The sequence below is a fragment of the Homarus americanus genome, unplaced genomic scaffold, assembly GCF_018991925.1.
Source record: "Homarus americanus isolate GMGI-L3 unplaced genomic scaffold, GMGI_Hamer_2.0 scaffold31887, whole genome shotgun sequence".
Classification (NCBI taxonomy): domain Eukaryota; kingdom Metazoa; phylum Arthropoda; class Malacostraca; order Decapoda; family Nephropidae; genus Homarus; species Homarus americanus.
Genome location: NW_024750920.1, coordinates 89,313 through 105,869, shown reverse-complemented (window position 1 = coordinate 105,869; position 16,557 = coordinate 89,313). Strand labels below are relative to the sequence as shown.

The 16,557-nt window shown below is 42.7% G+C and overlaps 1 protein-coding gene across 1 annotated transcript; it reads left to right on the top strand.

Moving 5' to 3' along the window:
- Positions 1-1,282: 1,282 nt before the first annotated feature.
- Positions 1,283-15,035, top strand: LOC121854507 (mediator of RNA polymerase II transcription subunit 15-like). Its single transcript, XM_042349186.1, has 6 exons — positions 1,283-1,886; positions 5,565-5,764; positions 8,943-9,571; positions 10,119-10,465; positions 12,268-12,345; positions 14,896-15,035. Exons 1-6 carry the CDS (start codon positions 1,581-1,583, stop codon positions 14,944-14,946), a joined length of 1,611 nt encoding a protein of 536 aa, XP_042205120.1. The 5' UTR covers positions 1,283-1,580; the 3' UTR covers positions 14,947-15,035.
- The last annotated feature ends 1,522 nt before the right edge of the window (positions 15,036-16,557 follow it).

The window sequence follows — 16,557 nt, the reverse complement described above, 5'->3', positions numbered from 1 at the left end:
GTTCCCGACGTGAAGAAATTCTGCGAGCAACAGAATGTTCCATTCAATATTTTGTTGCTCCTTGACAACGCACCTGGACACTCGCCCCTACTTATGGATCGTCACCCCAACGTAAAAGTGGTCTTCCTTCCTCCCAACACTACGTCATTAATCCAGCCCATGGACCAGGAGTTGATCTGCAATGTGAAAGCTGCGTACTCTGCAAAGAAGTTCAAGCTCCTGAACGACTCTACCAACACCAAGGATGAGTTGCGTAAGCTGGGTGACACCGACAGCGAGAGCAAAAGCGACGAGGACAAGGAACAAGAGGCGGTGACTCAAGAACTTCTCGTCAAACAATTTTGGAAGAAGTTTAACGTTAAACAAGCTGTAGACTTCTTGGTGGAGGCATGGGATCTGCTGACTATTGCTACGATTCGTCACGCATGGAGACATGTGTTGCATGGCATACCAGGTGAGAGGAGGAGTGAACCTGTGACTGGTCAGGTTCAGACTGTTGCAGTAGCAGTGGACCTTGCCAGAGAAGCTGCGCTCAATATTACAGCTGAAGGCTTCTCCGAGACCACCAACGAAGACATCCTGGAGGTGATCAAAGATCCTGAAGTGACTGCCGACGAGATGTTGGAAGAAGAACACGCCAGTGAAGAGGAGGAAGAAGGTGCGTCATTCTCCGAAGAACCTAGTTTAAGTCATAGTGATATTAAGTGTGCCATAGAGTTTGCAGAAAAAATTAAGTCCGTCCTTTCCCGCGACAATGACGATGAACGCTATGAAGTCTTCCATACCCGACTGGTGCAGGCTATGGAGCCGTACATCACGGTGTATCATGACAACATCAAAGCCAGCCGTCAGCAAAGCATAACCGAGTTCTTCGCCCGCAACCCACCACAGCCAGCCCAAGCCAGTGATAGTGAAAGTGAAGTTGACTTTGAGGGATTTGTCAGGGAAGCCCTGACAACTGTAAGTGACAGTGATGTTGATTCACCTAGTAATGGTGATTCACCTGAGGGCCAGTAATCTGCCCTCTGCCTCGGAACCAGCCTCCATCCCCGTATGCCGACCCATCTCTTCTACTACCGTAAGTGTTCCACCTAACTTTTAGTTTCTCTAAGGTAACCTTCATTTTTCCTATGTTAACCTTTATCTTTCCTAACCTAACCTCTTCTATATTACTTGTTTTTTCATACCATCATAAAGTTAAGATAGAATTTTTACTACAACATAGTTATGTGTCGTCAAAAAGTGGAGTTTGGGGGTCGGGCTGGGTTCTATTGGAATTAATCCCATATGTTCTGTTGTTCACTTAACGCGGGACCCTCTGGGTTCAATTGACCGCGTTAAGTGGGGTACAACTGTAGTTTAATGCACAAGAAGTAAATTTATTCGTATGGTATTGAGTTGAGGAAGGTTTACTCTATAGCCTATATTAATCTTTAAAGATTTTTATTCTTTATTTCCTCTTTTTTGCTGAAAAGGAAATAATTAAGTCAGATTATCACACCAAAATCTTGGATCACCTTGTCCTTCTCTGTCTGTCCATTTGTGTTTCTCTTATAATTAAACATAGAATAATGTAGGTGATGGCAATCTTAAAGCTCCTGTACCTGTTGCCCCATGGACCTGTCAGTGTTGTCTTCATTATTGCAGTTCATTCTTCAGATTCACTGGTGGCACAGAAAGAGATCATTACCCCAGCACCGAGACCTCAAGTACTTGCGGACCCTGTCATCCCCCCACCCACTGCCTTCAATACAACAACCGAGGGCGAAAGGAGCGGGGTGGGTGTAACAACGATCAATCAGGAGAAAGTGCATCCAGGCTTCAACATTATATCAGCAGCGAATATCAACCACTTCGGTAGCACGAACAGGACCCCTGTCAAAAAGGTAGGTTACAACCTGCCATACCCCTGATGAAAGTACTGTACACCTACTGTAGATGTTTGTTGTTTCATTGATGAGTAGTTTCAAAATTTGATAAATCCGTGTACAGTAATTGAATTATAATTAAAAAGAATATCTATTCTTTTCGGGCTAGTTCATCCAACTGTATGAGAGTTAAGACAGTTGTGTCATCCAGTGTGTGATAGTTCATAGTTAGAACCTCTTAAGTGTTATTGCTGCACCATGAACCTCTGAAGTGTGTTTTTTTTTTTTTTTTTATACGGGAATTAGCCCACCCGGGCACAGGTCAAACGACCCACAATGGGGCCTGGGGGGTGAAAAAATCAGAACGGCGAAGATGCCGGAACACCAGATTTATAAAGTGAGACAGATTTTATAAGTATGGAAACACAGAAGAAGGCAGAACAGTCCACAGTTTGGCTGTGTGAGGAAAGAAGGAGGTACTATAACGGGTTAATCTCATGTGACAAACATCCACACAGAAACGGTGGGCACCGCGGGCAAGACTTGTGTTACGAGCCCACGGCCTTGCCGGCGGTACACAGGATGCCAAATCCACCGAACATTTGCCCGTTAAAGTACCTGTTAAAGAGAGAGAGTGAAGCAACATTGCGGCGAAGAGAAAGGGAAAAGAGATTGTCGATTAAAGGAGGAGAGTTAATAAGACGAAATGCCTTTGATTCCACCCTATCTAATTGGTGGACAGAAGAGGAGCCACCCCAGATATGAGAGCAGTACTCCAAGTTAGGACGAATGAATTCCTTATATACTTGGAGCAACTGCTCAGGAGTGAAGTAGCTACGGCATCTGTACAGCATTCCCAACTTTCGGGAGGCAGCTTTAGCTATACTAAGGATGTGTGATTTCCAGGACATATTGGAGGAAATGGTGAGGCCTAACATATTTATTTCAGAATTTGGGAGGATGATAGCATCCTGAAATGTAATTGGTGGGAGATCGTCTAATTTACAAAGTGTAATTGGTAAATATTGAGTTTTATTACTATTGAACTTAACCAAGTTTGTACCTCCCCATTCAGAGATGCTGCACAGATCTGCATTGATAAAAGTAATGATATCAGCTCTAGAAACAGATCTAGTTTGAGAGTTAAGAGGAAGGGGAAATATGAAGAAGAGTGAAAAGTAGAATCATCAGCATAAGAATGGATAGAATTAGTTGTAGTGTGAAGTAAATTCAATGATAAAAAGAAGGAAGAGAGTTGGTGAAAGAACAGAACCCTGTGGGACACCACTATTGGTAGAGAAAGAGTGAGATCAATCCCTTGACAACAACTGCCATGGATCGGTTCTCAAGGAAGCTAGAGATTAGAGAACAAAATGGGAGAGAGAAACCATAAGAGGGAAGTTTAGATAGCAAAGACTTGTGCCATACCCTGTCAAATGCTCAAATGCTTTGGAGATGTCGAGGGCCATGACGAAAGTTTCCCCATAATCCCTAAGAGAGGATGACCAAAGATGGGTGCAGTAGGAGAGCAGATCACCAGTAGATCTTGCCTCGCGAAAGTCATGCTGGTGATCTGACAAAAGAGAAAGGCGTTCAAGGTGACGGAGAAAATGTGAGTTCAAGACAGTTTCGAAAATCTTAGAGAGGGATGAAGTTAGGGCAATGGGACAATAGTTAGAGGGATTAGAATGGTTACCCTTCTTCGGGATGGGCTGAACCAAGGCATGCTTCCAAGAAGAAGGAAAAGTTTGGGTTTTGAGGCAGAGGCGAAAGAGACAAGCAAGCACAAGGGCCAGAGCTTCAGAACACGAGGGGGTATTCCGTCCGGTCCATGCACCTTACTCACATCCAACCTGGATAACACACTGGCAATCCTTCGAGTGGAGATTATAGGAAAGTGCATAGGCTCAGTAGGAGGTGCAGGGGTAGGAGGGATAGAGTGGTAATCGTCTAAGGTGGAATTAGAGGAGAATAAGGTGCCAAAGAGGTTGGCTTTGTCAGGGGGAAAGTTGGCTATAGAGTTATCAAGTCGGAAGAGAGGAGGAAAAGAAGGAGTGCAGAAGTTGTTGCAGATGTTTTTGGTTAAGGACTACAGGAAGAATTAGTCAGGACAGCAGTCTTTCTTTTTAAAAAATTCTGCTTGGCCCTACTAAGAATAGCCTTACAACGATTCCTAGAAGTAATGAAAGAGGTGTGGGTAAAAGGAGGAGATAGTTTCATAGCTCGATCTGCCCTATCTATCACACTGCAAGCAAGAGACCAGGAGTGATAAACCATGATTGTAATGTGAAAGTTTTGTCAGCACATACCGAGGCGTCCTGAGTGGAAAAGCAACATTCATCCCAAGGAAAGTCGGTGAAGAATTCTCGTAAGGATTGCCGGCTTGCCCTCCGATAGTGTCATAGTTGACGTTTAGGGGGGGGGAGGTGGTTGTGCCCAGTTTGATTTAATAGAAATAAGGTTGTGATCAGAAGACCCTAAGGGGGCAGAAATTGAGTATGAGTAGTGTGAGGTGTTAGAGGTAAAGCAAAGATCAAGCATGTTAGTAAGTTGATCGTGTCGATCAGGAACGCATGTAGGGTGTTTGATTATTTGTTCCATATCATTAATTTGGGAAAAAGAGAGTGCCTCAGCACCACCTGGGTCATCCCTTGCAGAGCCAAGCCACTCTCTGTGATGTACATTGAAATCCCTTAGGTAGAGGATCTCGGTGTTGGGGTGTGTGGATAGAAATGACTCATGGCAAGAAGTGAGATAGTCAATGAGTTCGAAATAGTTGGTTGAGTTGGGAGAACAAAGAAAAATAGTCACAGTAGGTAGAGATATTTTGAGCCAGATGACATCATAAAGCGAAGATTCAAGATCCGTGAGTCAAGCCATAGGTGTACGTGTGTTGCAGTAGGCGCATACACCTCCCTTAGAACGGAAGGAGGTATAATGGTTGTAGTTGGAGACTTGAAAAGGTTTGGGTGAAGCTGCTTTGGACAGTTGGAGTTCGGAAAGTAGTAAGAGGTCGGGGGAAGAGGTTAATAGATGGTGCTCCACAGAAGGAAAATTGGATCTCAGGCCGCAAATGTTGGAAAAATGAAGTGTGAAAAAAGCCGATCCTCCAGCAACTGCGGTGGCGTCAGTTGAGGCCCCAGTAACTTGATGATGATCAGGTCGGCCCTGGGGTCCACAACCTTCCCGACCAGTGGGACCCATCCGAGAAGGCCCCACTTCAATATTAATATCAACTGACATAGGAGAATAAAATAGAATGAATAAGACAGATCAAGAATGAGTACGGTTATATTTGTGGTGTTGTCAATAGTAAGAGAGACAGTTGAGACCCTGCAATTGTGTGTAAATTAGGAAGAAAGATAGATCAGCCTCTTAGGTGTTAGTGCTGCACATGTGAGTCATTGGGATAATTGAACCCATTGTTGGAGCTGAGAAACACTTCCATGATCAATAAAGAAGACTCACTGTAATTATTGTAAGACCCTGAAAGAATAAAATTAAATTTTTGTTTTATTTACTGTAGTTATGAACATGAGGTATTTATTTATGTTCATTCCGTTGTCTTTGTCGGCCGCGGGTTATATATAACACTTATTTTTTGAGGACGACGCTAAAGCTCTTGTGACAATCCAGTCGTGACTCGGGGCACTTGTGTCAACGGCCACACACACTTTAATTGCCTTCTCTCAACAGGGGCCGAGAAAGCTTCAGTCAAAAGGAAAGGCAGCATCCATGGCTACAGCAGAAACCATATCACCTGCAGCAGCCAAAGCAGCAGCAAATGTAGTGGCTGCAGCTGCCATGTCAGCCAAGGGCCAAAGTCAGCAGCCAGCAGCAGTGTCTGGTAGTCTTCCCACCCAGCCTGGTGACAACACCCAAGTGCATACCTCCAGGTATTTGTGTAGGTTAGGCTAGGGTAGGGAAAGTTAGGTTAGATTAGGTTGAGTATATATAGGTGTAGACCAGAATTATCTTGCATGGTACTATGTGGCTCATTAAGGACAGTGTGGATCATTAGGGGCCAATTTGAATACACCACACTGAAATACTAAACCATTTGTTCATAAGGGAGCAGTGTGTCTGGCTGTAGAGTTAGGTACTACCCATTCAACAGGGCTTATGAATTTCCCATGGCCTTAAAGTAACATTTTTATTCCCCCCCCTCCTAAAAAAAAAACGAATAAAATAAAAATATTAGCAGACTAATATTTGCTTTAATTTAATTACTGTACTATACAAAAACTTTTATTATAATACTTCTACAGTAAGAAAACCATCATTCGAAATAATTGTGGTTCTAGCTCTTATGAATTATCAGGTTATACAAAATATGAGGGACGTCTCCTGAGGAGAAAAACAACAGCAACGGTATGTTTATGTTATCTGTCACAATCAACATTTAAACGTTTCTAAGCACAATACCCTCTTGTACCAGATTCAGATGCTAGGTTCAGGGTTATCAGACATAATGACTCAAACACTGAGCAATGATGGAAAAACAAGTTGAATAAACCGTCGACATACACTCCATGGTTGACCAACGTGAACTGACTGTGACTGACAAGTATGCATGTATCGTACTTGTTTACACTGAGGCGGGCGGTCGGTAAGCACATCCCATGGAGGGTCGCAGTACAGCTCACTGCCTCCACATACACACACATCACCTCGACCTTGTAATAAACCAGTGTATTCACTCCCAGTAAACACTACTCCTTGCACTGTCACTATGTTGAAATGAACTGTAGTTTGAGCTTTTCCCCATCTAGTTATTATATGTCTTATTTGTGTCACTTATGTTACTTGTATATTATTTGTAATTCGAAACCCATTCCCCAAATATGTAACTGTATATTTTCAGCCTTCTGGCTGCCAAGCTCTTTCAATAAACCATTAATTATTATTATTATTTACACACACACACACACACACACACACACACACACACATACACACACACACACACACACACACACACACACACACACACACACACACACACACACACACACATACACCTTATGCTCTTCATTTTTCGTATTTTGTACATAGTTTTATACTATTTTTTTTATCCTGGATCTTCTTGTTATGATGACAATGATGATTAGTACAGATCCCATACAATGAATGATATGATGATGGGCATAAGACACTATAATAAACAAGAAATAACATAATTAAATAAGCATAAGCATGAAATAACAAATACTCTGTACTGTACTAAGGTGTTGACTTCTTTTGATCCCTGGCAACTCTCCCCCTGCCTCATGACCCCCTGCCAACTCTCCCCTTGCCATATGTATGGTGAGTGAAGTTTATGATGATGATGATGCTTGGTGGTGATGTTCACTGCCCCTCATCCTCGTCTGCCTCAACAGGGGAGGCAGGAATGGCAGGAGAGAGTGATGGGGAGGAAAGAGCTTGGGGGTCGTCCTCATCTTCAGAGGACAAGTTAAAGAGTGGAGGGCATTGGCATGATCCAATAGCAGTGGCAGGGGTAGCTGGAGTAACAGAATATGCAGGGGTGGATGGAATGGCAGAAGATTGAGTTGAAGCTGGTGTTTTGGGAACTCTGGAGAAGAATAGTGTGATGGGGAGCTTTTTAGATTTTGTTGAGTGGTGCTAGTTTTTGGTCCACACCGCTGTTTATCATCAGTGCTCGGTCTAGAGATGAGTCTAATTCCAGAAGTGCTTCTTTTCCTTGCTTGAAGAAAGTTAAAAAAAAAATTCTCTTATGTCCAGATGTTTTCCTCTAAATCAACTGGACCAAGATCTTGTTGCTGATTATCTTGTTCATCTTCTTTTAGTAAAGAAGCCAGTTCTTCATTTGTTAACCTCTCCAGTGTTTCAAGCAGCTCTTCTCTGATTTCTTCTGGTTGCATTTCACCAAATCCCTCTCCACTTGCACTGATCAGGGGCTCCACTGTGGGGAAGCCAGTGAAATGCTTCCTTCAGGTCATAGGGCCTTGCAACGAGAGTTCACACACCTTCTAGTGATTATCATGGCTCAGTTTAACATTTGCTATGCAGTCAGCAATGGTGTAATTTTTCCACATCTCTTTCACTCCCCCGCCACGCCATTTTCTTCCAGTGCCTCATGGATCATGGAAAAACTGCGACTAAGGTAATATGACTTGAAAACAGCAATTATTTCTTGGTCTAGAGGCTGAGTAAGATAATTTTAATTAGTTTTTTTTTCAATTCGCAATTTCCGAGGGATGCAACTTTAAAGGAATACTGTAGTATATGCGAATTCACGATATGCCACAATTTCCAAAAATGTAACCCTTGCGAATAGGGGGGGATAAGTGTATCATAGTCAAAATATCAAATTGGGGCCTACAATTATGAGAGTTGTCAGAACCTACAAAGATTTTAATGCAGTCCTGCCATTCACAAGCGGTAGATGGATTGCAGTTAGCAGGACATTAATGTTGCCAGTACATTATTACCTGAGCGATGACACTTAAGGTTCCAAGGGGTAATGGTGTACTGTAGAGTGTTTGGTGCGTAATATATAACGTTGCCTCAGTTGGAGTTGTTGCTTCCAGAATATTTTTGCATTGTAGTTATTACATTTCAGAGTCACTTTGCTGTTTTAGTCACTTTAGTTATTGTTTTACAGAGTCACTTTTTACAGTCACTTTAGTTATTGTTTTACAGAGTCACTTTTTACAGTCACTTTAGTTATTGTTTTACAGAGTCACTTTTTACAGTCACTTAAAGTTGTATGTTTTATAATTTACAGTAAGTAATTTATGATTTATTTATCGCTTCACCTTTTGTCAGCATATTACCCAATTGGGCAGTTGATCTGTTCTTTGTTATGACCTCTGTGGTCCAGTGTTAGTACAGGAGGAATCTGTAGTACCCAGAGAAAACCTGGCAAGTTTGCAGTGGATAACACCCATCTCATGTCTAACCCAGGCCAGGGAGGGGCATGTGCATTGCTTCACATCATTATCTTAGAACTGTTTAAAGAAATAATGCCAGAAATTCTGCTCCGTGTTGGTTGATGGAGAAAAGCTTAAATAATATGAGCTATTTTGTAAAGTATTTGATGACTTTCAGGAGTAACTCCCAAGTGACTATGGCAGTGATGTCATCGGACAGGATGCCACAGATGCAGAATCTGCCACCACCTGTCCAAATCTGGCCGCCGGTGTCGGTTTCCTCCGTTACACAGATGATCCCACTTGGTGTTGTGACGACGCCCTTGATACAGCCTCAAATACAGCCACAGGAGAATCAAGCTGTGGGTGGTCCTCAGGGGCCTCCACCCCCGTACATTGAGATGATGAGGTCCAGGGTTTCCCCATGTCTCATTCAGCCGAGTAATACCAGTATGATGCAGCTGGTTCGTCCAACCGGTTCGGTGCACACTGTAACAACTCACATGGGTCAGCAGCCTCCTCTTATATCAGTAAGCCAACAACAACAACAACAGCAGCAGCAGCAGCAGCAGCAGCAGCAGCAGCAGCAGCAGCAGCAGCAGCAACAACAACAACAACAACAACAACAACAACAACAACAACAACAACAACAACAACAACAACAGCAGCAGCAACAACACCAACAGCAGCAGCAGCAACAGCAGCCTGTGACTATTAAAATTCACTCATTTCGGCCTTCCATGGTGAATCTCTCAGATCAAGTTAAGGTGAAACAAACACAGAACCAATCCACTAACTCAAAACAAGGTACGGTATAGTGTGCTAGTTCATTGTTAATCTATAGGTAAGAATACAGCTTGGTGAAGCTCTAATAAAGAAATGTTGGATATCTTAACCATTTAGGTGAGGGTGTGAGAAGAGCAACTGTACAGTATTGTAAAGTAGCTCTAGATTAAATAAATTAGATGAAAGTTTTGAAATATTGTAATAGTTTCTAGATTTAACAGAGGTTGTGATTAGTTCTTGGTAAGTCATTGTATTTTGTTTTGAGGGAGCGGAAGATTGCGTCTACTCAAATATTTTGTAGTTGCTTAATGTTACCAGACCTAACATAATGTAACCTTATCTGACCTCACCTGACCTAACTTAACCTTACTTGACCTAATCAAATCAAAACATAAGTGACCACATTATTGTCCTACAGGAAACAGCTCCATCATCAGTGGTAGTAGCATGATGTATACTCTGGTCACTTCTTGTTCATTACACGACACCAGCACCAACCTGGTCGCACCAGTCAGTAGAATGACTCATGCTCTGCAGGGAGACACACTAAGCATTACCCCTTCCTCAGGAAACTCAGGTACCAAGACAGGACACCAATCTCATCTGCTGGTCAGTGCCATCCCGGCCCCCAACTCGGGAAGTGCCATCGCACGACAGGTTCAGCCGACACAGAGAGCCCTGCCCAAAACAAATAGATCTTTCAGTCCACATTCGGCTTGCCTGCAAAGTGCACCTTCCACCTCCCCTGTTGCCCAACTATCACAGCAGAATAATAAGACCCACACTTTGATGGACATACCCACCAAGGTGACCACCACGCCAGCCACCACCACCCAGTCAGCCCACAGTGCCCTGGAAACAATCAAAAGAAAAGAAATTGTAGCCAGCAATACTAACATGACTATACTGGCTCTTGTAAGTGTTATCATACTGTAGGGGATTAATTGGGGTTAATTGTGATTTATAGGTATTATGATTACAGTGGTCCCTCGGTTGACGAACAGTTCGATTAATGAAATTTCGGTTAACGAATTAGCTCCCATAAGGATCTTCAATTTGGTTAATGAACAAACTTTGATTAACGAAATCCTTACAAAAAACACGTTTTGTTGTGAGCATCAGCTGATGGGCTAGTCCGCCAATACAGTAATCTGTTCTATGTTTACATTCGTTTCCAGTGGAGTAATATCAAGAAGGTTGTGTTCTTGAATATTGTTGCATTTTTTATATTAAAATTATTGGTCATTCTAAAATTTAGCCATCCAAGCTCTGTACTCATAAAGTTTTTCAACTATTATTTTTGGCTCGATTATGTAACTTTATTAATTTATTGAAACTCATTTACATGCTCACACTCAAAATTATGTACAAAATGATTACTAAAATTTTTGTCTAGTGCAAACTATAGCATGTTTACATTCAAATTAATCACTATCTTATAAGATTTCCAGCAATATAAATTATATTCTCTCTGGTCACTTCTATGACATTTTATAAGCAAAAAACAAAAACTCAATCTAAAGGACATAAATAAACAAATAAATACTTCACTAGACCTTTGTGCTAACTGTCAAACATGTCACCCCCCCCCCCCTCCAAGCCAGGGTTTGGTGGTTATACAGAAGGCTTTAAGTTTTTATCTTATATAATATCACAGACTAAAGTTAGGAGAATATAATTTGCATTGCTGGAACCCTTACAAGACAGTGAATAATTTGAATATAAATGTCATATATTTTGCACAAGAGATAAAAACTTTAGTACATTAGTGTACTGTAGTACATTTTATCAAATAAAGTTTTTCAACTGTATCTTTGGGTAGATTTACATAAATTTCTTCATTTATTTTTATGCATTTACATGCACACACCATACTAAAAGAAACGTAAAATAAATAAATGACCTAAGTGCAAACCTGTACTGTACATGTACTAAATGATTACGGTCCTAAAATTTGTATGTCTAGTGCAAATTATAGCTTGTTTATACTCAAATGAATCATTATCTTACAAGAATCTCAACAATGTAAATTATATTCTCCCAGGTCATTTCACTGGCATTTGATAAGAGAGAAGCTTAGTCACTTAAGGACTGATAAATAAACACACATTAGACCTTGGGCGCCAACTGTCAAACATATCACCTCACCTCCCTCCCTCTCCCCCAGCCAGGGTTTTAGGTTTACAGTTTTTATCTTATATAATATCTCAGACTAAAGTTAGGAGAATATAATTTGCATTGCTGGAATCCTTGCAAGACAGCAAATAATTTGAATATAAACGTCATATATTTTGCACAAAAGATAAAAATTAATCACCTGTATCACATTACAGTAGTGATTTAAGAGTAAGAGTGTACAGTATATGTACGTGTATATATATTTTTTTAGTGATTTAAGGGCAATTTAGGGGAATTTTAGGAGTGTTTCTGACTTTATGCATTTTTGGCTTTACTTTGTATGTACTTTCCTGTGAGCTGGAACCAATTACTCAATATTCCATTGAAATAATGGATTCGGTTAACGAATGACTCTGTGGAACGAATTGTGTTCGTTAACCGAGGGACCACTGTAATTGATTGTGAGTGATTTATTGTGATCTTTGTGAGGTGATTGATTTATTGGAATTGTGTGAGTGATTAATATACTGTACTATATTGTGCTTGATTGATTTATTCCAATTAATTGTGATTGATTTACTGTACCCTAACCTTCGCAGCATTCATGTTTCCTGTGTGGCGCTAATGGGGACTTCACATGTTGCAACAGTTTAGTATATTGCAGCCAAGCGTGTCAGGTACGCATATATATATATGTGATGTGTGTGCAGTTGGGGTCAAAAGTTCGCTCCTTCCCAAAATGAAGCAGCATCGACCCCAAACGAGATACGACAGTTAGAGTAAGTCGGTTCGGAGGTTCATTCCTGTGACTCGGTTTCACCACGGTGAGTGAACACACACACAAGGGAACACCCACACACTAGGGAACACCCACACACAAGGAGCTGCCCACACACTAGGGAACACCCACAAACAAGGGGCTGCCCACACACAAGGGAACACCCACACACAAGAGGCTGCCCACACACAAGGGGGTGCCCACACACAAGGGAACACCCACTCACAAAGGGGCTGCCCAAACACAAGGGGCTGCCCACACACAAGGGAACACCCACACACAAGGGGCTGCCCACACACAAGGGAACACCCACTCACAAAGGGGCTGCCCAAACACAAGGGGCTGCCCACACACAAGGGAACACCCACACACAAAGGGGGCTGCCCACACACAAGAACACCCACACAAGGGAACACCCACTCACAAAGGGGCTGCCCAAACACAAGGGGCTGCCCACACACAAGGAACACCCACACACAAGGGGCTGCCCACACACAAGGAACACCCACTCACAAAGGGGCTGCCCACACACAAGGGGCTGCCCACACACAAGGAACACTCACACTCAAGGGCTGCCCACACACAAGGGAACACCCACACACAAAGGGCTGCCCACACAAGGGAACACACACACAAAGGGCTGCCCACACACAAGGGCTGCCCACACACAAGGGAACATCCACACACAAAGGGCTGCCCACACACAAGGGGCTGCCCACACACAAGGGAACACCCACACACAAAGGGCTGCCCACACACAAGGGGCTGCACACAAGGGAACACACAGGCTGCCCACACACAAGGGCTGCACCACACACAAGGGAAGACCCACACACAAAGCCCACACACAAGGGCTGCCCACATACAAGTGAACACCCACACACAAGTGGCTACCACACACAAGGGGCTGCCCACACACAAGGAACACCCACACACAAGGATCACCCACACACAAGAGGCCACCCACACATAAGGAACACCCACACACAAGGAATGCCCACACACAAGAGAACACCCACACACAAAGGAACACCCACACACAGGGTGCCACACAAGGAACACCCACACAAGGAATGCCCACACACAAGGGAACACCCACACAGGGGAACACACACACACACACAGGGGAACACAAACACACACAAGGAGCATCCACATATAAGGGCTGCCCACACACCACACAGGGAACACACACACACAAGGAACACCCACACACGGGAAAACACACACACACGCACACACACACACACAAGGAACACCCACACACAAGGGTGCCCACACAAGGAACACCCACACACAAGGGAACACCACACACAAGGGGCTGCCCACACACTAGGGGCTCCCCACACACAAGGGGCTGCCCACACACAAGGAACAACCCCACACAAAGGAACTCCCACACACAAGGAACACCCACACACAAGGGGCTGCCCACACACTAGGGGCTCCCCACACACAAGGGGCTGCCCACACACAAGGAAGGGTGCCCACACAAAGGAACTCCCACACACAAGGGAATACCACACACAAGGGAACACCCACACACAAGGGAACACCCACACACACACACACACACAAGGAACACCCACACACACCCACACACAAGGGAACACCCACACCCACACACAAGGAACACACACACACAGGGACACAACACCCACACACAAGGGCTGCCCACACACAAGGGCTGCTCACTAGGGGCTCCCCACACAAGGGGCTGCCCACACACAAGGGAACACCCACACACAAGGGGTGCCCACACAAAGGAACTCCCACACACAAGGGAATACCCACACACAAGGGAACACCCACACACAAGGGAACACCCACACACAAGGGAACACCCACACCCACACACAAGGGAACACGCACACCCACACACAAGGGAACACCCATACACACACACAAGGGAACACCCACACACAAGGGGCTGCCCCCACACAAACTTATTGTTATAAACTGGGTGCACTGTAAGAATCCTGGACTCTTGGTTTATCCTGGTAATCGTATGAGTGAGTCGGCCTTTCCATGGTAATAGTTAAGTGTGTACAGTACAGTAGTGTCACTTTAAGTGTGTTAGTTTAAGTGCATAATGTTAATTTGAGTGTTTGTATAGTGTTAATTTAAGTGTTTAGTGTTAATTTTAAGTTGTAGTGTTAATTTAAGTGTTTTGTGTTAATTTTAAGTTGTAGTGTTAATTTAAGTGTTTTGTGTTAATTTTAAGTTGTAGTGTTAATTTAAGTGTTTTGTGTTAATTTAAGTTGTAGTGTTAATTTAGGTGTTTTATAACATGATAATAGTACAAACTTATCATTATTTTCACAGTTATATCTTGTTGTTAGTAGTTGTAGAGAAATATATGGTACTCAGCATCAGGTATTCCCATGTTAAGTTAAAGGAGAGCAGTCAGGGTGTATGAGTTCTCTTACTTGTACTTCTTCCACTACAGATCAAAGACTGGCAGAGACACCAACACGAGTGTACGAACCTCAAGAATTAATGACGGGTGCGGCAGAGGTCGGGTGGTCACAGCAGCTCCTTGGGAAAGATGGATGCACTTAAGACATCATTAAACTTCTTAATTGAAAAGTGACGTTTTTTATTGTGAAGAACTCATTCACTAGGTTAAGGCTAGGGACTTAAGCTGACTACTTTTAAATGCTATGGTCCTCAGGTGTTGTGGTCCTCAGGTGTTGTGGTCCTCAGGTGTTATGATCCTCAGATGCTGGGGTCCCATAATGTTCTTGGGGATCACATTTCCTGAGAAGCGTTGTGTACAGAGAACCATTGTTTACACAATTCAAGAAGGAGGTCATGTTCAGGTTCCCTCCCCATATGTACAGGTATCCCTCGATATGAACGTTCGAGATAAGAAAATTTGCCTTTACGAATTTCTTAAATTTCTTCTTTTTTGTGTTACGAAAGCTTCCCCCACATTTACGAATTTGGGTCCTGGTAAATATTCAAATTGTGCGCCCCGGGTAGTCAGCTGGGGCGGCCACATCCCCTAGCTCTCTACCAACCAGGCTGAGGTATGAATTATGGTTATTTTTCAACCTCTAATTTTTGTTATATAAACATAACTTTCCTCATGTTTTTTCATTCAGTTATATGCACACACAATCCTGCATACAGAATGTGGAGAAAAAAAATTATCATAAGGTCAAAACATAAAGGGAATAAACATTTCTCTGTGTGTTAAGAGTGGGAAGGGGAGCATTGCTAAGGGTCAGCAGAGGCGACGCTTGAGGGCGGCCATGAATGAAGTAGCCAGCTTCTATGCAAATGGTGCCATTGGCTGCTGTGTTAAATTTTTATAAAATTTTTCCTTATTACTTTTAGCTTTATATTTTCATCTAGATAGTATTTTGTTAATGTTTTTAATGTGGTAGGTAGTTAACAATTGTAATTGTGTACTACAGTATACTGTACTCTCGATTTAACAGAATGCAATGTAACGAACTCTCGATTTAGCAGAAGGACACATGATATGTATATTAGAAACATTATTCATGGCTTACCTTAAACTAGGGGGTTCGGTGTTTGTTTTAAAATTTTCTATTATTTCCAAACTTTTTTCCATTTGATAGCCACACTCTTTTGACTTTCTCCCCCACACCACTTCCTTTCTGAGGCATTCAGCATGATGTCTAAGCACTGTAGTTAGTTGACCGAGAGGTGACTCACACGCTGGCGGAAAGAAACAGACTGAGCGGATGTAAACAAACCCCCATACACCATGCAGCGTATATGGCACAGAATTTAATGGAATCATGCTCGATTTAGTGAGCTAGTTCACTAAATTGAGTGAAAATAATGGAAATTTGATTTAGCTGATATTTTGATTAATGGAAAGGGGCGGCTTGAATTCGTTCGTTAAATGGTGAAAATACTGTACAGTATTTGTCATTAATTAGGTAGGTTTTACCTTGTTTGTGAACCGTTTTTGGCATATGATATTGGGGTAGTTTTGTTATTGGGAATTGAACCCTATTTTTCCCATTTGTTCTGTTATTCGAGATACGAAAATTCACTTAGCGATTATTATTATTATGATTGTTATTATTACAGTAAGTCCTCTCTTAACGTCGTCCCGCTTAACGTTGTTTCG